Raw genomic sequence first — 22,008 nt, forward strand, 5'->3', positions numbered from 1 at the left:
TCCTTTACGCTCTCGGAGAAAGAAGGGCGAGAAGGGTGAGTCGAGCAGGGACAGAGGAGAGAGAATTGGTAGGGATTTAACCCTCTGGTTCTAACCTTTCAGGAAAAGTGGCAAATTGTCGCAGACTTCATGTTCTTAGAGCTCAGGGAGGTTTAAGATTTCGAGAGGTAGGAAGACTGGAAGAGCATATAGAACCTGAAGACGACAGCGGTTTGGCTCTCAAAAGAGAGTGGGCCCTGTGGGCTTTGTTATCCAACTGGACTATTGTATTCTTCATGGGCCTCATGTGTAATGTATAAATTTAGGCCCAAACAAAGCATATCACTTTTTTCTCCAAATGTATGGGCTCCGTCAAAGGAGATAATATTTGCAAAAGAAATACTATTTATCAAATGCCATTCATCTATAGTCTCTTCTCATTTAAAAGAGAGTTTTAAAAATAGTTTAACGTTGTATGTGTATCTGTAATTTTTCTACATATTTTCCAATTATTTGATATTATATCAGGAAATTATGAAAAGACGATGAATATCACTCTTTTTTTTTTTAAATCACACTTTCAAATATGGTGGTATTACCCTATAAAAATTATTGAAATCTTTTATTTGAATTTCAGATTTTACATATTTTCCCTTCCATGTAAAATGTAGTTGTAAAAGGTGTTGAAATTTGAATGGATTTCATTAACACAAATTTTTAATAGCGGATCTCACTCTTTTTCAAAGAGAGTACACATGAGTTGCACGCTCTAAGATTGTATGTAGCATTACTCATCATTTAATATTGTTTCAAAAGATGGTGAGAAAATGATAGCTAAAATTCAAAAAGACAATGAATATCATTTTTTCTTTTAAGAATTACCCGGTATAAATTTCTTTAAATGTCACTCATTACTTCTGAATTTAAATTACTAACAAATATGATTATATACTAAGACAGTAAATATTATATACTAACAAATATGAAGATTATTTTTATTACATGACAACTGCTCAATTGGATCAGTATGATTAAATAACTATCTTTTATGTTTTTAATTGGTTATTTTTCAAACCTTCTCTCTCTTTTATTATTTCATTTGTCTCTTTTTTTTTTTTTTCTGAATAAGTTAAAATTAATTAAAATTAACAATATGGTACGAGGTGCTGGGGTTCTCAACATATACCCCCAAAACAAAAAGTTACAATGCAAAATATAAGACAGGCAAACTCTTTGAGATCGATTGTAAGATCATTGGATGTCTATTCGAGCTCTTTTCTGTAGATTCTCTCCCATGCATCTACAAATATTACTACTCTTACTACTTCCTCTCGTTTATGGCATTATGGACTGGCCATATCTCTTTTTCTTATGTTCAACTTTTAGCTTCTTAAGGTTATCTAGGATCAATACAATTTGAGTCTTTTGATTGTGTTTCATGCCAATTTGAAAAATAAACACATTTTTGGTTTAATAAAAGTGATCATTTTCTTCTGCACATTTTGATTTGATTCATTTTGGTATTTGGTGACTCACTCCCATTTTCACATAAGGGGTCTCGTTATTTTGTTATATTTGTTGATGATTGTTGTCCCTATACTTGGATATATCTCTTATAGCATTATTCTGAATTTGCTCAAATTTATAAAAATGTTCACAAAATAATACAAATTCAATTTTCTCGTACAATCAAAATCCTTCGTTCAAACAATGTTTTAAAATATGATTACAAATCTTTTCTCGATTTCTTGAGTCAACAAAGAATGCTCACATTATTCGTGCCCATATACTGGTCAACAAAATAGACAAACAGAAAGAAAAAATCGTCACACTTTAGACATCCTAAGAGCCATTCTCATTTTGAGGTAAGGCTGCTCTAATTGTTGTCTGCACAATCAATGTGCCTTCTCTTACTGTCCATAATGATATTATTCATCAATGGACGTCGACTGCTTTCATCAATGGAGTTCAAAAATTTGAGGTGAAGGATTGAAGGCTTGGTGACTTACACTTCAAATGTGTAATTTCTGCTGCTCCAGCTACTACATGGAATCAAGGTAGAGAGACTTCAAGATATATATAAAAGCATTAGATGATAACTAAGATCATTTTGTATTTGCCTATTCCTTTTAAATTTAATCCCCACATTGAATTATTCATTTACTCTCTATATAATAATAAAATATTATTAATTTAATAATTTTTTATTTAATTTATTTTTATCACATTTTGTAGTTCTACCAATTAAATGTTAATAATAATAATTATTATATTGTAATTAAATTAATATTAAAAACTTGTATTTTTTAAGGTCATTTAATGCTAATAACTAAAAATCTTTGATTAAACTCATCTAAAATTCCATATAAATTTCTTAATTACTAACCAAATATCTACATTTTCTATCAAATTATATTCTTTTACCAAAATTTCTTCGCAAACTTTCATCTATCAATTACAGCAACATACAAGTTACAAAAAACACCTACACAAATCTGCACTTTCCAACAAGAAATTAGCATGTCTAGCAACATACTTGTGCTTATGTCAACAACACATAACAACAGCACAAAAAGAAACACCCAGATTACAACCCAATTCGTACAATACACACATCTTTTATGCTAAATAAAAAAACTCAGATCTATCATACTAAGTTGCAAAAATCATCCATATACTAAGTTACAAAAACCATCCACATAAAATCTGCAATTCCAACAACACATAATAGCATCACAAAACACAGTTTTCAAAGAGTTTCAGCAATGTCGACCAGCCACAAATGGTGTTCTGAGTAGTACCTGCAAAAACACAGCCATTCATAAATGTTGGCACAGTAGAAAGTATGCAGACTTTAATAAGATAAACAAGATAAACTAAATGAGACAGACTTTAATAGTTTTCTAATTATTAATTTTCTTATAGCCACATATATAAATTCTGCAATATTAAGACCAGAATTAATGTAAACTGTGGTTCTTGCAATTGTGAGCAGAAAAAATGCAAACTGTGATTTTGGCAAATCTAATCATACTTCTCCCTCTATGAGTATACAAGAAAAAACACCCATGAAAGTGCCAATGCAATATCCCCAACAACCATCCTCAGAACAACCACGAAAATGTGAAGAAGCACACACCCCTTGGAAAAGAAACTTTGCAACTCTGTCCTTGACAATAGAAGCAAACCAGAAGTTGATTTATTGTCTTATTTCAGGTTTGTATTTATACAAAACTATTTACAAAACTAATGAGATAATGACCCAAAACATTACAAATTACCCAAGATGACCAACAAAATAACCCAGAATATTATATCTCATTTTTTTACAAACAAAACAAGAATTGCAATCTTTAGCAGTGTTGATTTCCCGACATCAATAATTCTTCAACTACAGACAATGTGTTCAGAAAACAACTAGACAGTGTGCATCACACTTTGCAACAAATGTTGTTTTAACATGTTAGATTACACAAATCATGTGCAGGCACATATCAAGGTGAATTGGCACATATAAAGGTGCAGGCACATAAGTAGAATCAGTCACATATCAAGATGCGGGTACATGTACGGTTCCTATACATGTAAGAGAATTCTGAAACTAAAGGAGAACTTTGTCCCTCAAACAATCTAAGGAATTTTGAGACTTAAGTGATGCTCTCCAGGCAAAGGTGGGAAATACAAGCAAGTCTCAAAGCAACACTTCTAATTGTTATGCTCCAACATGAAACTTAATTTAAGATGATCTCAAACATATAGCAGCCTCAAACTGAAAGTATGGGCATCTCATATATTGCTGCCAATGGCATTAAGATCATCTCAAGACCCCAAAAACTTTCCCAACTTACTGCATCACGGAAAAAGCTCAACTTAATCGAAAATAAGAGGCTGTCTTTTCTATATTTTAAAGGCTAAGCATGCATATTTATTGTATTTTTTTAATCTTAATCTTAAGCATCCCGCTCACTTTCCTAGTTGAGGTTTCCTTCTTTTTCAGCCTAATGAAAAATAGGTAGCTCAAGAACATTTAAGTAACCAGTGGCTAGTAGAAGGATAATGCACATGCATAACTCTTGTCCACTTCAACCATTTTATAACAAAAACTAAGAGTTATCTCCCAAACTCCAAAATAACCCATAAGGAATAACACGGGAAAAGAAAAACTAAAACTGTTAAAGCATATACACATACAGGATACATAAAATAGAATTTCTAAGCTCTCCCTCTTTTTTTCATTTTTTTGAATGAATTTAATTTTTGGTTCCCTAGCAGTACTCAGATTTCAGTCTAGTTATTCTGGGAGGAATAACAGGACTTATATGGCAAAGGTAATGGCTACAACGTAAACTACCATGTTAAAAAAAAAAAAAAAAAAAAAAAATCAAGAAATCTCCATCAAAATCAAGACGTCCCCGTTCTTCCCCTCTTACTATTTTTTCAAACAAAAAGTCAACAATAACCATGTTCAACAGTAATAAATTAATCAAGAAATCTCCCTCAAATTGCAAATTAAAAAAAAAAAAACCATGCTCAACAGTAAGAAAATAATCAAGAAAAATTCCCAAATCACAGCAATAACCATGCTTGAGAGAAATTTTACAAATCACATTAATAAGGGCAAACGACTGCTAGAAATTATGAGAGAGTTAGGAGAAGAGATAAACCAAAGAAATTAACAATCAAGCTGTCGTCGAGCGTTTTGTGGCTGTCGTCGAGGAGGAGGGGCTCAGTCATGGAGAGGGTGTGGTGAATGTCGATCGGTAGGGGTTTCGGGAGTGAGAATAAAAATGGAGAGAGGGATTTCGAGAGTGAGCGAGAGGAAGGAGAGAGGAATTTCTGGAGTAAGACTGGTGGCAAGTTTGGAGAGAGTGGGAGTTTCTCTATCTCTCTCACAAGGCACAGCCGTTGGGTTATGGAAGTGAAGGTTTATGGCAGTGAGAGAGAGTTGCGAGAGTGAGGGAGAGAATGGGGAAAGTTACCAGAGTGAGTGAAGGTTCAGTGAAGAGAATGGGAGAGTTACAAACTTACAAGAGTGAGGGAGAGAATGGAGAGAAGGTTCCCTGAAGAGAATGGGAGAGAATACAGTGAGAATGGGAGGGTCTCAATAGCGGGAGGGTTTCTCGCGAAATTGAGAGGAGCGAGAAATAAATATTATAGTGTGTAGTTAGGTTACTATAATCTCTGTCTTCCCTTAAAGAATAGGCTACATGTGTCTTCTTAGATAGGGGAAAGTTGATACATGCATTAGGAATTAGGTCTATAATACTTGTGTTGATCTTTATTTGAATATTTGAAATTTCTTCCAACTGGTACAAATAACTACCTCATAAAATTAAAAAGAGAGAAATAATACATAATTTCTAATGTACAGGAGAAGTAGAGAATTAATAGAAAATTCACCTCGTAAAGAGGACCAAGACTACCGGCCAAGATATTGAGAAGATCAGAAATCTAAGATATCTGAAATTCAATAAAAAAAAAAAAAAGAGTCAAAATTTGGGAATCGGTCAAATATAGAAATTTACCCTTCTGTCCATGCAGGTAGGAAATCCAAAAAGCGAAGTATACTAAATTGTAAAGAAACTGAAATTCAAAAAGAATAATTTTAAGGAACAAAAACATTGAATCACGTGATTGAACCCCTAAAAGCAAAGAGAATCCATATATCAAAACCACGTCGTGAAACTCAATTATTAACTCATAAGACGCCTAGCAATTGGAAAATTGATTGATAGTACTCTTGGGTATCTAAATACTGGGTATCTAAATACTACGTTACTACGAGTATATGTTATTTGAGTTTTATAATTAATTATATGCATCTCTACTATTACTGTAAAATGATCAACAAATAGTTCAAGTAAAGACTTTACCATTAAGCAATGTTTGCTATAAATTGTAACATACCTTTTCCTTTATAATAGTTTTGGATCCACGCACTCCCTTTAGCTCAGGTGTTTTTGTACTTGTTGAAACAAACATTTTTAATTTGGGGCATCCAATTATTTGTATTCTATTCAGAGATGGCCATTCAAGAGCATGATTATCTTCTTTGTAAAAACATTCCAACTTTGGTAAATTCATGACAATGAGCCTCTTCACTAGAGGAAATGCAATCACATCTCTATTCTCTTCATCTCCCGATTCTTTTGCAAGGATTTCTTCCATTTCTTTGCAACCCCTTACCATTATTTCCTCTAATTTCACAAGAAGTTTTGCTATGGTTGGTGTGAATAAACATTTCAAACTATGACATCTCCGTACTTCTAGACATCTCAAGTAATTGAATCCCTTAATTTCTCGTGGGCCTTTCTTCCATATATGCAGCAGCTTCGGTAAAGAACTTAAGTACAACAGTGTCAAATTGTTGAAGATATTGCTTTCTTCAGCATTTAGTCCCTCAAGTTCAAATATTACTTCCAATAAATCACATCCATGTGCAGAAAGTTGTTGTAGATTTTCCCAACTTTCAATCAAGTTGTGTCGAAACAGAGACAACATCTTCGTTTGATTTTCAGCCTCACTCACATTTTGCTTCTCTTGCTTTGCCAATGTAACCTACCAAAACATCAAAAAGTGTGAAGGAGTATATATAATATTTAAAAAAATGACACTTTCAAGTAGGCTCGTACGTAGTCGTAGGAGGATATTTTTACGCTCAACTTCAATTTGAGAACATAAATGACCACATTTTCTAAATTACAAGGCCAAACTAGCAAAATCAATATTTTGTTATTGCAAATAACCGTTTTATTTTATTTTATTTATAGTCTAATGAAAGTCTAACATATTTAAATGAATTGTCCAAAGTTCCTTCTGGAGCTTTAGAAAAAATATTGATAAAAAATAAAAAATAAAAAAAATAATTAATGCAATTGTATAAGGAAGTGTCCAAATAACTTACTCTTTTATTTATAGTCTAGTGGAACTCTAGGATCTTTAAGCCTCATTTGGATGTTGAGATAGTTTTATCTCATCTCATCTCATCCAATCTCATCTCAATATCCAAACATCACTGAAACACATAATTTTTAATTTTTAATTTTTAAATCTCCAACTACTCATTACCTAATTATTACAAATTTTCTAAATTTTCAAACAAAACACAAAAAATTCAATTTTTTAAAATTTCAAAATAAAAATAATATTAAAAAAATAATATTTTGATAATATTTGAATTTTATAATATTTTTATTCAATATTTTCTTTCTCATTTTTCAAAATCCCATAAAATATCTTAACTCAAACTATTTTACTATTATTTACAAACCATTTCACTATTATTCACATATTTCTCATCTTATTTCAAAATCTAAATGAGGCCTAAATTAATTTTAGTAAAAAAAATATATAAAAGAAATAACAAGAATAAAAATAATTAATGCTATTATCGAAGTGTTTCAAAAAAGTTATAAATGAAAAGAATAATAATCCATATAGAAAGTGAATCATATATGTAGTGTTAATTGGGAGAACCTACCTCAACTGAATCCGTGGAATTAAATATGCCAGTGAGCCTTGGTAAGTACTCTAATGATAGTGATCACTCCAGGAGATGGAAGGTATTAGGTGGAGAACTATCCGATGTGGCTTCGAGTAGATATTCTAAATCTTCACATCCAGAAATTTTTAGATCCTTCAAGCTGCATGGTAAAATTCCTTTGTGCTCTTTCTCAAACCAAATGTGTTTTGAATTTTTGCCAATTTCCAACTCCAAAACTACAGCTTTCTTCAATAGTGAACGAATTGTTTGGTGTTCCTCAAGATCACTTGCATCCTCTATTTCGAGTATCAAAGTATTTTCAAATAAATATCTCTCATTTCCCCAATTATCTATATCACCAATCTCTATATTAAATCTGAAATCGGAGTTACTGAAGTGCAAAACTTTTGGCAAGCACAAGATACTTGGTACACTGATTTCTAAAACCACCAGTTGACTGGAATAATGAATTAGTTCAGCAAGGCTTGCATTATTATTTGTTACTTCTCCATTTCCCTCCATCGTAGTCGTACATCCCCAATTCTTGAATCCTCCCACGTATAATTCTTCTAGTCGAGATAAACCAGATAATACACCAGCTGCAATTCTTTTTAGAGAATCACATCCCTTCATATCCAGTAATTTTAATCGACTAAGATTTCTTATTTCCAATGGCAATTCCTCAATCTCTGAATTAGGAAAGCCAAGAATTTCTAGGTTTCTAAGGGTTCCAATTGCCGACACATCTCCTAAGAGACAACTCTGTAGATTCAGCATCCGAAGGTTCTGGAGGATCTGGATTGATAGTGGCAAAGATGTTAAGGAGAAGCAACCTTTTTCCATAGACAACATCTCCAGCTCCTTCATGCCGTTAAAGAAATTGTCTGGGAATGTTTTTGAATGGTTTAGACATGATAGTCGCAAAAGCTGAAGTTTGGGACACTTCAATTCAGTAGGATGCCCTTTCATTTCTTCAAGTAAAAGAGAAATTGCGGTGTAACTATCATATGATCTATCCGTCGGTGGCCAATCTTTGAGTCCTTTGTCCAACTTTACCATAAAACCATGTTCTTCTTTGGATGCAATTGATATGGCAACATCTCGTACAACATCATGCATTTTGACACATTCGTCCTTGTTGCTATCCAACAAGAGATTTGATCTTCTAAGATTCCGAACTATTGCATGGACATCTAATCTTGTTTTTTCCACAGTATCATAGCCTTCAAAAAACCTTTTTGCAACTCCATACCTGACTAAATGTTCAATCGGGACATCATAATCTTCAGGATACAAGCAACATAGCAAAAAGCATGATTTGGCTACATCACTTTCCAAATAATCGTAACTGAACCTTATGCTGGAATATAGCTTTGCCTGCAGATCAAAGATGTCGTGTGGCATAGGCCTTTCAAGTTGCTGAAGCATGGCTTTCCACTCATTTTTGTCGCTTTTGGATCTAAGAGCACTTCCAACTACCGCAATGGCAAGGGGTAAACATGCACATTCCTGCGCAACCTGTTTTGCAATTGAGATTAGATCAGAGGCATTGATATAATCGCCAGCCATTTCTATGAAAAGATTCCACGCTTCTTCCTCAGATAAAAGTTCAACTGGAAAAATCTTCGGCTGAATGCTCATCCCATTGCAAGTATCTTTATTTCTGGTCGTCAACAAGATTTTGCAACTCTTTTCTTTAATTGCACGGTAAACTCCAATATCCTCAAGATTTAGTGGTTCCCAAACATCATCCAATATCACAAGAACATTCTTATTCTCAGTCAATCTTGAATATAATTCTTTTGCTCTTCCAAGTAAACTCTCTGTATTGAGTCTGGGACCTAGCTTTTCTGCAAGTTCGGCTTGAATCTTTGTCAAACTTGGACTTTGAGACACCGTTGCAAAGGCAACTTTATGGAATAAATTTTCAGATTTCACTCTTCTCTCAATCTCTTTGGCCATTTCTGTCTTGCCGATCCCTCCCATACCCCATAATGCAATCGTGTCGATATCTTCATTCTTTAGATCATTCAAAACATTTTGAACTGTTGATTTTCGTAATTCAAAATCCTTAAACCATTGACATGTAGATGATGATCTTACTTCCCTTGGAGGTGAAGGGTTGTACACCCTAGCATATCTTCCACCTTCTTCTTCTAGTAACTCAACGATAGCTCGAGTATTCTTTTGAGCTTTCTTACCCAAGGAATAGCGTAGCTTCAAATCAGGACACCAACTATTCAAGCACTTCGTATTAGCTTCGTCATCTTCTTCAAGTAATTTCTGGATTTCTTCAATTTTTTTCTCCACATTTGTTAGCCAGGTGTTAACTTCACTTGCAACTACTTCATGATTCCATTGAGCTTCAATAACATATTGTTGCATTGCATCGTACTTCTCAACTATCCTCTTAAATTTATCTTTAAGAGTTGCAATACTGCTCTTGTACAAAACAAAATAGCCAAACTGTTCTCCAACTGGACCAACTGAGTAGTCTATTGTTTTTCCCACGATTGACGAAATGAACTCCATTTTTCCAAAAGTAGTTTTTCTGTTTTTGTATTTTTTTTTCTTCTAAAAGCACAAGACGAAATATGCCTCCTGCCCATTTACCAATCAAAGAAGCAAAACAGAAAAAGAGCTAGTCAAAAATTGGAATATCATAGAAAAAGAAGCTAATAGATCGATGTCACCACGTTGTAAGAAAAGAAGGCTATTATGGCAAGGGACATCTCAACTAGCAACACGTTTTTTGTATAAAATTCTCTCGTCGATATACGATTCATTATATTCATAATTCAGATCATGTGGTGAGTATAGAATACTTTTTCATTATTTGATGATACAATTACTGACACAGTTAAATGGTAAATATAGATATATTCTTGTAACGTTTTAACAGTGGTGAAAAGAATAGATCTACGTGATAATGGGAATAATGCAAGTTTTTAAAATAAAATAATATTTATATTTTTAATTTTACGCAAATAATCTTATATACTGGAATGTTAGTCATGAAAAATATAAATATTTTAAAAATTCAAAATTCAAATTAAAAATAAAAAATTGATTAAATGAGAGTATGATTTAATACGAATAACATATAATAATAACATTAGCTTCGCAGATCTTCTGATGTGAGTTGCTTCCCAAAACTTTAGCTGTGAAAGAACAAGTTATGTATTCCAAATAAAAACTCTAGAGTTGTGGCTAGAATCATCACTATGATTAATATTTCTAATAAGTGAGGAAGAAATTAGTACGCACCTCTTAGTTTTGCAAGATCATGAAGAACTCCTCCTTTCAGCGCTTGATCTGTGTTTCCAGCAGTCCCCCTTTCTCATACAGACAACCTCAACCAATCTATCATGAAAAGATAGATCATCTTAACACACCACAAAAGTTGAAGGAAGGTCCATATATAGACTCAAGGTCATCATTTATTCAACATAAACATCTCATCCTCATTCAACAAAAGACCCAAACAAAAATGAATACAGCAAAGTATTTTTAAGCTAAAGTATTTGATCTGATAATATAAAACCAAAAAAGGAATGTTGATGCGCGGTTTGATTCTATCGGGTTTTTTCCTCTCGAAGACGTAGGTCTTCGTAGGGGTCTTTTCCTGCCGTTCGGCAGTCCCTTTCGTCCCTTTGCTTTTCCATTTAGGCAGCTGAGGCATGGAAGCCGATTTAGATGACTTGTATCAAAGGCTTTCCCTGACCGAACAGGAGAATGAGGCCGTGGTGGTGGAATCGGGCGATTTGGAGGAATCTTCTCTGTGTAATGGTAAGGGTCTCGTTTTATCCCTTTTCACTGAAAAACATTTTAATCGAGAGGCATTCAAGGTCACGATGAAGAGAGCTTGGAGACTGGTGCGTGGGGTGAAATTCCGTGATCTCCACTCCAATCTTTTTCTGGCCGATTTTGAAGATCTGCGCGATAAAGAGAAGGTGCTAAGAGAAGGCCCCTGGTCCTTCGATAAGCACCTCCTTCTAGTCCAGGAAGTGGACGGCAGAAAGCAAGTGCAGCAAATAAAAATCCGAGAGGCATCATTTTGGGTCCGTCTACACGACCTCCCTCTCCGGGCTCGAAACGACCGAGTAGGCCATCGTATTGGGGCAAAAATCGAGAGGGTGCTGGAAGTTGATCTGGATTCTGGTGAGTTAGCGTGGGGGGATTTCCTTCGAGTTCGAGTGTCACTGGATATAAGAAAACCTCTGCTAAGGGGAACCCGATTCTCCATGGGTTCTGAAGATGCTTGCTGGGTGCGATTTTCGTATGAGCGATTATCCACGTTCTGTTTTTATTGTGGTTGTCTGGGTCATGGAGATAGGGAGTGTGATCGTAAATCTCAAGCAGATCCGGGTGCCTCTGAGGACTCTTTCCCGTATGGTGCCTGGTTGAGGGCTTCGAGTTATGGAGACTCCTTTCGCGATGGACGAACTTGGGCTCAACGAACTGGGCAGCGATCAAACCGTCGGGCCTCTCCTCCAGTTTCCCCCGGTACAGGGGACGGTGGTGCAGCTGGTTCTCGGGATGAAATGGCCCCTGTTTCCTCGACGCCAGTTACGGAAATAGATGGTAAGGTTTCAGATGGTTTTGTTCCTGCTGAGATTGGAGAAACAATTGTTAATGGGGAAATGGTTTTCTGTAACATCTCGAATCAAAATTCTGGTGAGGGGGTCGACCACCTGTTTGCTGAAATTCCTGAAATGGAAGCCCCTCTTCCTGAAACGGAATCAAACTTGGGTGCTAAAGGGGATGGGCTCGATTTGGGTGATGGGCCGGGGGCTGGGCATTCTCTGCAAACCGTGGAACCTCATGGGGTTTCTTCAGTTGGCAAAGGGTTGGACGGCAGCGCTCAAGGTCTTGCTTCGGAGGATCGGCCTGATGGTGTGTCTAGCAGGAAATGGAAGAGGATGTCTTGTATTTCCTCTGCCTCTCAGACCATGGCTAGGGAGGCTCTTTCCTCCCAAACAACTCTGAAGAGAAAGGCCTATTCTCCCGATGGTTATGAGAAGGGGAGACCAACTAAACGAGGTGGATCTTCTCGGGTTCCTCAGTCTGAACCTCCCCTTGGGGATGATTTTGTATCGGTGGTGGCTGGTAATCAGCCCCGCCGAAGGCAATGAAGATCCTCAGCTGGAATGTCCGTGGGCTTGGGAACCCACGGGGCATTCGAACTCTCTGTGATTTGGTTCGGAGAGAAGCTCCCGACATTTTGTTTCTTCAGGAAACGCGTTTGAATGCGAAGGAATTTGAGGTTTGCAAATTTAAATTGGGCTTTGTTAATTGTTTAGTTGTTGATTGTATTGGTAGAAAGGGTGGTCTTGCTTTATTGTGGGGTAGGGATATTTCGTTAACTATATTGAACTATTCAAAGTGTCATATTGATAGCCGGATTGATGATGTTATGGGTGTGGGTACTTGGTATCTAACGGGTATCTATGGATTCCCGGAAGTTTCTCAACGTGTTAAAACTTGGGATGTGCTCCGTTATTTAAATCGACGAGAAGGGGAGGCATGGATGGTGTTTGGGGACTTTAATGAGGTGTTGGATCATGATGAAAAATGTGGAGGTTTACCTAGACCAAACTGGCAGATTAATGCTTTTAGGGGGGTGGTTGATGACTGTTTGCTAAAGATTTGGGGTTTAAAGGTAACCAGTATACATGGCGAAATGGTAGAGGAGGGGAGTGGAGCATTTGTGAGAGACTGGACCGTGTACTGGCAAACCAACCATGGTGTGAAATTTTCCCATCTGCTGGTGTATCCCATGGTGTGGCTGCTTATTCTGACCACTCTCCCATTTGGGTGAACACGGAAGCTGACAGTGAATATGGACATGTTAATCGCCCATTTCGTTTTGAAGAAATGTGGGTGGGGGAAAAAGATTGTGAGGCAATTATTAAAGCCAACTGGAGGGGTGCTGAAGGGGGTCATGATTTGGGTCATATTATTCAGAATATTAAAGAGTGTGGGATTCAACTGAGTGTGTGGAATAGGAATTGTTTTGGTAATGTGCAGAAGCAGTTGAAGTTGGCTAGGCTGAATATGGAACTGCTTAATGTTTCGGATCCAACAGGGGAGTGTAAAGCTGATCATATCAAGGCTAGAGAGGATGTTCAGAAATGGTTGGAGCGGGCTGAAGTTATGTGGCGACAACGTTCAAAAGCCTTGTGGCTGAAAGAGGGGGATAAAAATTCTAAATATTTCCACATGAAAGCCTCTCAAAGAAGAAAAAAGAATAGGCTGGACAAATTAAAAGATGGGGATGGGGTGTGGAGAACTGGTATTCAGCGCGATAAAATTCTGTTAGACTATTTTGGAGCTCTTTTTGAAAGTTCTAATCCAAGAAGTTCTACTAATTTTCTGGATACACTTACTGATCGAGTTACCCCGGAGATGAATTTGGAACTAAGTCAGCAATTTTCAGAATCTGAAGTGTGGAATGCATTGACAAAAATGAATCCCTCTCCGGCACCAGGACCGGATGGAATGTCTCCTGCATTCTTCCAGAAATACTGGCATGTGGTTGGTTCTTCCATGAAGGGTGCGATTCTTCAGGCTTTAAATACAGGTGTTTTTCCTACCTCCCTCAACCACACTTATATTTCCCTTATCCCCAAGAAGAAATGCCCTTCCGTTGTTGCTGACTATAGGCCCATTAGCTTGTGTAATGTGGCTTATAAAATAATTTCTAAAGTCATTGCTAATCGCTTGAAGGCTGTGTTGCCTTATATTATTGGGGACAGTCAAAGTGCCTTCGTCCCGGGTCGGTTAATTACTGATAATGTTTTAATTGCTTATGAGTTGATTCATTATCTAAAGCATAAGAGGTCTGGATCTCAAGGTTATATGTCTTTGAAGTTAGATATGAGTAAGGCTTACGACAGGGTTGAATGGAGTTTTATTCAAAGGGTGATGGAAGTTATGGGTTTTCAGTCGAACTTTATTTCATTGGTGATGTACTGTGTTAAAACAATTTCCTTTTCTGTTTTAATTAATGGTGTTCCTAAAGGGCCTATTATTCCTACTCGGGGGTTGAGACAAGGGGATCCTTTATCCCCTCATCTTTTCCTTCTTTGTTCCGAAGGTCTCTCTTCTTTGCTGAATGTGGCTGGGGTTAGAAAGGAGGTTTCGGGGCTGAAAATATGCAGAAACGCTCCTAACATCAATCATTTGCTTTTTGCGGATGATAGTGTTATTTTTTGTAAGGCGGATGTGGAGGAGAATAAAAGGGTCCAAGAGGTGTTAGATGTTTATGAGAAAGTTTCTGGGCAGAAAATTAATAAGGATAAAACATCTATGGTATTTAGCAAAAATGTCAGCCAAGAGGTACAGCTGGAGATCCGCTCTTTGTGGGGAAATGGGGATATCCAGCAGTATGAGAAGTATCTTGGGTTGCCTCCAATAGTTGGTAGATCAAAAACCAGGGCTTTTCAATCCATAAAGCAACGGGTGTGGCAAAAATTGCAAAGTTGGAAGGAAAAATTATTGTCTCAAGGGGGAAAGGAAATCTTACTCAAGGCTGTAGCGCTTTCGATCCCAACTTACTAGATGAGTTGTTTTTTATTGCCGGCCTCTTTCTGTGCTGATTTAGAGGGTCTCATGTCCAATTTCTGGTGGGGGCAAAAAAAAGAGGAAAGAAGAATTCACTGGGTTAGTTGGCGTAAGATGTGTGAGGCGAAGTGCAGGGGTGGTTTGGGATTTAAAAACTTAAGATCTTTCAACCTGGCTCTCCTGGCAAAACAAGGTTGGCGTTTAATGCAGAATAATGATTCGGTGTTACATAAGCTTCTTAAAGCTCGTTACTTCTCCAAGTCTTGTTTTTTAGAATCCAACTTGGGGCATTGTCCATCATTTACATGGAGAAGTATTTGGGAGGCAAAGCGTTGGCTGAAGGAAGGTTGTATTTGGAGGATCGGGGATGGGCAAAAGGCTAGTTTATGGCATGATAAGTGGCTGCCAGGCCACCAAACTTTAGCTTCAGAACAGGGGATAGCCGAGACCCATAGAGAGGATGTTGTGGCTTCGGTTCTTCAGGAGGATAATATGGGATGGGATATTCAAAAACTGAGAACTCTCTTCAGTCCAAGTTTGGTGGGCGAAATCATAAAAATTATGGTATTTCCGAGTGGTACAGCAGATAAATTGATTTGGAACTTTGAACGAAATGGGCTGTTTTCAGTTAAAAGCTGCTATAGGTTGATTATGGAGCTATCTCGGATTGAATCTTCGGAATCCTCAAATACTAGATCTCAACAGCGGTTGTGGAAAGCTTTATGGAAGATGCCGGTGCCAAATAAAATAAAAATTTTTGCTTGGAGAGCTTGTATGGATAGTCTTCCATCAAAGGTGAAGTTGATGCAGAAGAAGGTGATTCAGAATACTTGCTGCAGTTTCTGTTCCTGCCCGGTAGAAGATTTCCTTCATGCAGTTTTCTCTTGCAACCAGGTGCAAGGTTCATGGTATCATTTTTTCCCTCTGTTACATAATTTTCAGCCGAGTAGTTTCGTTGAATTGGCTATGCAATTTGTGGTTGGGCAAGACTTGTCTAATTTGGCAAGATTTTTCTGTATTGCATGGGGTTTTTGGTTTAGAAGGAATAAGCTTGCATTTGATAATAAGATACTATCTCCTTCTCATGTTATCTCCCATGCCTTGGATCTGTTATATAGTTATAGAGCTGTTGTGGTGAAGTCTCGGGTGCAAGCCAGGTCTCACTTTAGCTGGAAAGCACCTCCTGCAGGGGTGTTAAAACTTAATACTGATGGGGCTATCTTTTCAGATGTTCACAAGGCTGGTATAGGTGCCATTTTGCGTGACTCTACTGGGCATGTCCTTATGGCTGTTTCTAAAATTGAACTAGAATTGGAAGACCCTGAAACCGTGGAGCTCCTGGGTGTGTTCAGAGGCATGCAATTGTGTATTTCCATGGGCATCTCGGCTCTTGAGGTGGAAAGTGATTGTTTGCTACTTGTTAAAGCCTTGCAGCAGGATGATATGTCTAATTCTTGGATCAGAAATTTATTTGCAGAAGTGAAACGCTTATGTTCTTATTTTTCAAGTGTTTCTTTTGTTCATGTGTATAGAGAGGGCAATAGAGCTGCTCACTTACTTGCTAGAAATGCTTGAAGAGTAGAGGATATTGATATGTGGTGGGATAGTATTCCAGATTTTCTTTCTCAAGTCCTATGGCTTGATAAATGTCTGTAATCGCTTTTTATCCAATGAAGATGATTGTTCCTATCAAAAAAAAAAAAAAAAAAAACCAAAAAGACAATTAATACTGCAAATATAAATCAAAACCTGATATGGACAAGCGTGACCCTGAAAATAGCATCAATTTGGTATTTTACTATTTTAGATAGTTAATTTCAGACAACCTTACTTTCTAAGATAAATTTAAAAAAAAAATTAAATTATATATTTTTTCAACCTCATGTACCGATTGTACGTGTATTCAAACTTTATTTTACTCTTTTTTTTTTTTTCACTTCATCGAAGAAGTTGAATTGAAAATTAATGACGAGTTTTCATGACGAATCATTTCCTTTTGTCTTGTAGTGTCGGTTGCAGAATACTTTTGTCGACAGTGTTCAATGCCACTTTTCGATTATTTCATCGGAGTTTGATGCATGATACACTTTAATTTATGGAGCCGATTTTAAAAGTATTTTCAAGGTAACGTTAACACACATATATCGTGAATAAGTAATTAAAAATTAGTTTGTGACCAATTAAAAGTAATTTATTGGATGCATTAATAAGTGAGGATGAAATTAGTAAGAACCTCTTAATTTTGCAAGATCAACTACTTCTTTCAGCTCTTCTGAGTTTTCAATATTCCCTCTTTCTCAGACGGACAACCTCAGCCAATCTATCCCCTGCAAAAAGAAAGATAAAAGTGTAACTCCGAGCCCACAATATGCAAAAATTTAACAATGAAATACATAATAAATTTCTTAGCCACACTTTTACATGTGCATGTTTTGTTTAAATATTATCAAAAGTGATTGACGCTCTTTTTGACATATGCAAAAGGTATAGATGATTTTGTTTGAATATTTTGAAAAGTAAATAATACTCATCTTGTCATATGTGAAAAGTAAAAATATTATATTTGAAACTTTTGAAAAGTGAATAATATTTTCTTTGACAATTGCAAAAATGAGAAATTTTTATTTGAAATTTTGAAAAATGAGTAGTGCTCCTTTTTGACTTGTAAATCTTTTTACATTTGAAAATAAGGTCTCATATGCCTATAAATAGCTCAATTGAAATCTTCAAATTTACAACAAGAGCATACGCACATCAATTACAATTTTTACAACATTTATTGAAAGTTTTCAATATCTTTTCTCTAAGCACTTAGCCTTAACTCTTATTCATTTTAAGAGTGTGATACCCCGTAATTTATCATAATTTTATTGAAGGAGTATTTTAATTTAAATAAAATATTGGTACTTTTGTTTTAAATTTATCAGGTTTTTAATTGGATTTATTTTATGATTTTTTTTAAGTTGTAAAATTTATTTTGATGTACTTTCTTAATATTAATTAATTTTTTGTGTTTAAATTACTTTTTAATTTAAATTATTATTTTTTTAGATTTTAAATTATGTTGTTAATTTTTACTAATTATTTCTTCTATTTTAGAAAGATACTGTGTTTAAATTATTTTATTTAATTTATTGCTTTTAAAATTGTTTCTCGTTGGATTAGTTTCATGACCTAAAATGTGAGAATTAGACCTCATTTCTTTTCCTTATCTTTTTCTTTTTCTTTTTCTTTTTTCCTTCTTTCTTTTCTTTCTTCCCATTTTTCTCCAATCTCTCTCTCTCTCCTCCCGCGCAACAGCTCTCTCCTCTCTTCCCGTTGTTTTTTTTCCATCCCGCTGTAGCGCTGTCGTCCGTCGGCCATGCTTCTCAAGCCCCCTCCCATCCTCTTCCCCACCTACCAGCATCCATCCCCTTTCATTTTCAGACCACCTAGTGCCGCCGATAGTCACCACGAGTCACTCCAAGCCGCGACGTCCATTAGCTCTAGGGCCGCCGTCACTCCACCTTTGTCCACTATTTCTTCACCACTTCATCACTGGCCTCTTGCTGACCTAATCCACCCATTTCCAGCTCTGATCTATCACCGGAGCAACCACCACGAACTAAAATCTGATTGGGCCATTTTTTACTTCCACTGCCATTTTCCTTGTCACCCACGATTAACCACCACTTCCACTAGCTTCACCAACACATCTAAACCCTTTCCTATCAATTCCAAGTCTTAGTTTGTCCCCCTTCAAAAATGAGTATTTTGAGACCCATGGCCTTAGTGCGATTTGCACTATTACGTTGCCTTGCTGTTGCTTTTTGCACTTCTGTGATCCTTCGAAAAATATTTTATAGCACTCTAAGTATTTTTCAAACTTCTTTTAAGATTTAAATATATTTTTGATTTAACAATACATTGTGTTTTCGTTGGTTGTGCCGGACTGAGTTCAAGGAGTCAGGGGTTGGTTGGATTGGAGGATGAAGATATTTATGTGATTGGTTGATGTTGAAATTTGTTGGTTATTGGATATTGGTTTCATGTCATACATTGCATAGTATACGCATATTCATGTTTGTAAAATGAAAAGTGGGCTTTCGCATAATTGCATGCATGATCATGTGTTGGAAATGAAAACTGGATTTTCATGTGATAGATGATCTTGGATATGTTTGAAATGAATGGATTGAAAGGTTTGAGTCAGAAGTACTATAGGGATGGTGGTAAGCAGGGACGGTGGTAAAGTCCCGCCTACGATTCCCGCATATGGTGCAAGCTTAAAGATGGTAATAAGTAGGGATGGTAGTAAAGTCCTACCTATGATTCCTACCTACAGACGGAGTTGTAGGGATGGTGGTAAGCAGGGACGGTGGTAGAATCCTACCTGTGATTCCCGCCTACAGTGTTCTGATGGTTTGGTTAATGAACAATTTTATGAAAAAATAGCGAGATTGGATTTTTAGACCAAAATGAAATTTTGGTATGTGTGGAAAATGTGGATTTTTGGACCTCATGCATATAGCATCATGTTCATGCATATTGTTGTTGCTTTATATATTTTTATCTTGTGGGTTGTTTGGATTATTACTTACATGCGATACAGTCTTTTGTATCGTAGATTTTTACTGATTATTTGTAATATTTTTAGTACATTTGTTTTTAAGCGAGTTTGTATTTAAACAAATTCTGGTATTTAGTCGATTGACTTTATTATTTCGTTGCATTCTTTGTTGTACACGTGTTACATTTACACACTTAACACGTGGCGATGGGATGTGTGACCCGTATTGTCGTCATCCCAGATGCCTCGATTCCCAAGTTTCAATATTTGGTGGTCGGGGGCATCTCAAAGAGATATATAGTTTGCACTGTAGTGTTCTTATTTCACTCATTGAATAGTATTTTCTGATAACCTATTTACTATCTCTTCTTGTATTAGTAAAAGAGTGTATAATCCTCGTACATATAAAATGTATTCTACACAGGAAATAATTGAATCACTACGTGTAATGTGATTGCAAGTGTAAAGAATGTTCTACACAGATTCTTTGTAATAGTGTTGCTCAAAAGTGTAATAAATTTTTATCTCCACCTGAAGGAGATTGAATAGTGAATTTGAGAGTTCTCAAGGGGTAGCTTGAGGCGAGGATATAGGTAGTGAGACCAAACCTCATTAAAATACTGAGTTTACTTCTCTCATATCCTTACTCGTTATATTTACTGTTGCTTCGTATTATGTTAATATTTCATATTGTATATTTGATTTATAATTGTGAATTTTTAAAACCAATACAATTCAATCCCTCTTTTGTCAGTTATCTAGGCAACAATAGGTATCAGAACAAAGACTCTTTTGTAAGACCAACTATCTTTTGAGTTAAAATCTTATATCTAACATTATAGCTACATTTGGTAAAAGTCAATCTAACAGCTGACATCTACTATTTTACCAAGACAATTACATATTATAGAAAGCCAGAATGAGAATTTTTCTTTAGGCTTAAGGTTGAGCATTTGGAAATGCGACAACCTTATATCCTAACAAAAGTTGTCAATGGAATAAATGTCAAAAATGAAGAATAAGAGGTAGATCGTGAAGATGAGAGAATTTTAACAGCTATAAATCTCTTATATCAATAGGAACAAGTTCAATAGAATAATGATTTGCAAGACGGCAAAAGAAACTTGGGATACATTGGAAGTTACTTATGAATGAACTTTGCAAGTTAAATAATCAAAAATTTATATTCTTACTCATGATTATGAAATGTTTAAAATGAATTACGATGAATCTATTTCTAGTATATACACTTGTTTCACTAACATCATAAACAATTTGACAACTCTCGGCAAAGTCTATTCTAACATTGAGATAGTAAAAAAAATTTTCAACTCTCTGCCAAAATATTGAGAATCAAAAGTGATAACAATTCTTGAAACTAGAAATTTAAATCCGAAATAAATGAACTTATCGACTCATTTATCACCAATGAGTACACATTGAAAAGATGTAAAGATAGAATTAAAAGATTCTTAAAGAGAAATAAAGCTCATTCATGAAATCTTTCAAAATATTTTTTAAGAAAAATATAGGTAAAAATGATTTTTTAATTTATTATAAATACAATAAATATAGACATATTAAAAGTAATTTTTGCATGCATTAATAAGTGAGAGGAAGAAATTAGTAAGCACCTCTTAACTTTGCAGGATGAACTCCTCCTTTCCGCTCTTGATCTGAGTTTCCAGCATTCCCCACCCCTTCTCATACAGACAACCTCAACCAATCTTATCTTTGAAAAAGAAAAACAAAAGTGCTTAACTCTCCCCTCTCCTCTCCTGATAATGCTCTATGGTATCGGCCAGGCTGTAATCAATCATGTTTTCCATTTACGTTTGCCTGTACAGGAAACCGTGTGAAAAAAAGCGAAAAAAATAAATAACTCTGACTTTTTAATTTATTATAAATACAAATAAATATAGACAAATTAAAAATAATTTTTGCAAGATCAACTCCTCCTTTCAACTCTTTAATCTGAGTTTTCAACATTCCCCCTTTCTCAGACGGACAACCTCAGCCAATCTATCCTTTGCAAAAAGAAAGACACCAGTGTCTAACTCTGAGGTTGTAGTCATGCTTTTGTAACTCTGAGCGCACAATTTACAAAATTTTAGTAACGAAAAATAAACAATAAATTTCTTAACCACAATTTTTGTGGGTCAGTCAAACAAAGGACGCGGACTTTGATTATTTAGATCATGTGGTGGGTATCTAATCCCATTTTCTTTTGTCTTTTAGTGTCGGCGTCCAGCATAATACTTTTTTACCATTTGATGATATAATTATTGGTACACTTAAATGGTAAATATAGATATTCATTCTTGTAACGTTTTAAAACTAGTGAAAAGAATAGATCTACATGATAATGGGAATAATACAAATTTTATAAAATAAAATATTATTTATATTTACAATTTTATGCACATAATCT

General features: G+C 35.6%; 1 protein-coding gene across 1 annotated transcript in view; it reads right to left on the bottom strand.

Annotated features, from left to right (window-relative positions):
• Positions 1–2,550: 2,550 nt before the first annotated feature.
• The window catches only part of LOC122299086 (leucine-rich repeat protein soc-2 homolog), a 34,748-nt gene continuing 15,290 nt past the window's right edge, over positions 2,551–22,008 (bottom strand). Inside the window, exons 2-5 of the mRNA XM_043109017.1 lie at positions 7,460–8,529; positions 5,887–6,537; positions 5,380–5,439; positions 2,551–2,780 (exon numbers count right to left, since the gene is read on the bottom strand). Coding sequence (XP_042964951.1) covers positions 7,523–8,529 — 1,007 coding nt within the window. The 3' untranslated portion in view covers positions 2,551–2,780; positions 5,380–5,439; positions 5,887–6,537; positions 7,460–7,522. The remainder of the gene's footprint in view (positions 2,781–5,379; positions 5,440–5,886; positions 6,538–7,459; positions 8,530–22,008) is intronic.

Source organism: Carya illinoinensis, chromosome 16 (assembly GCF_018687715.1).
Source record: "Carya illinoinensis cultivar Pawnee chromosome 16, C.illinoinensisPawnee_v1, whole genome shotgun sequence".
NCBI lineage: Eukaryota > Viridiplantae > Streptophyta > Magnoliopsida > Fagales > Juglandaceae > Carya > Carya illinoinensis.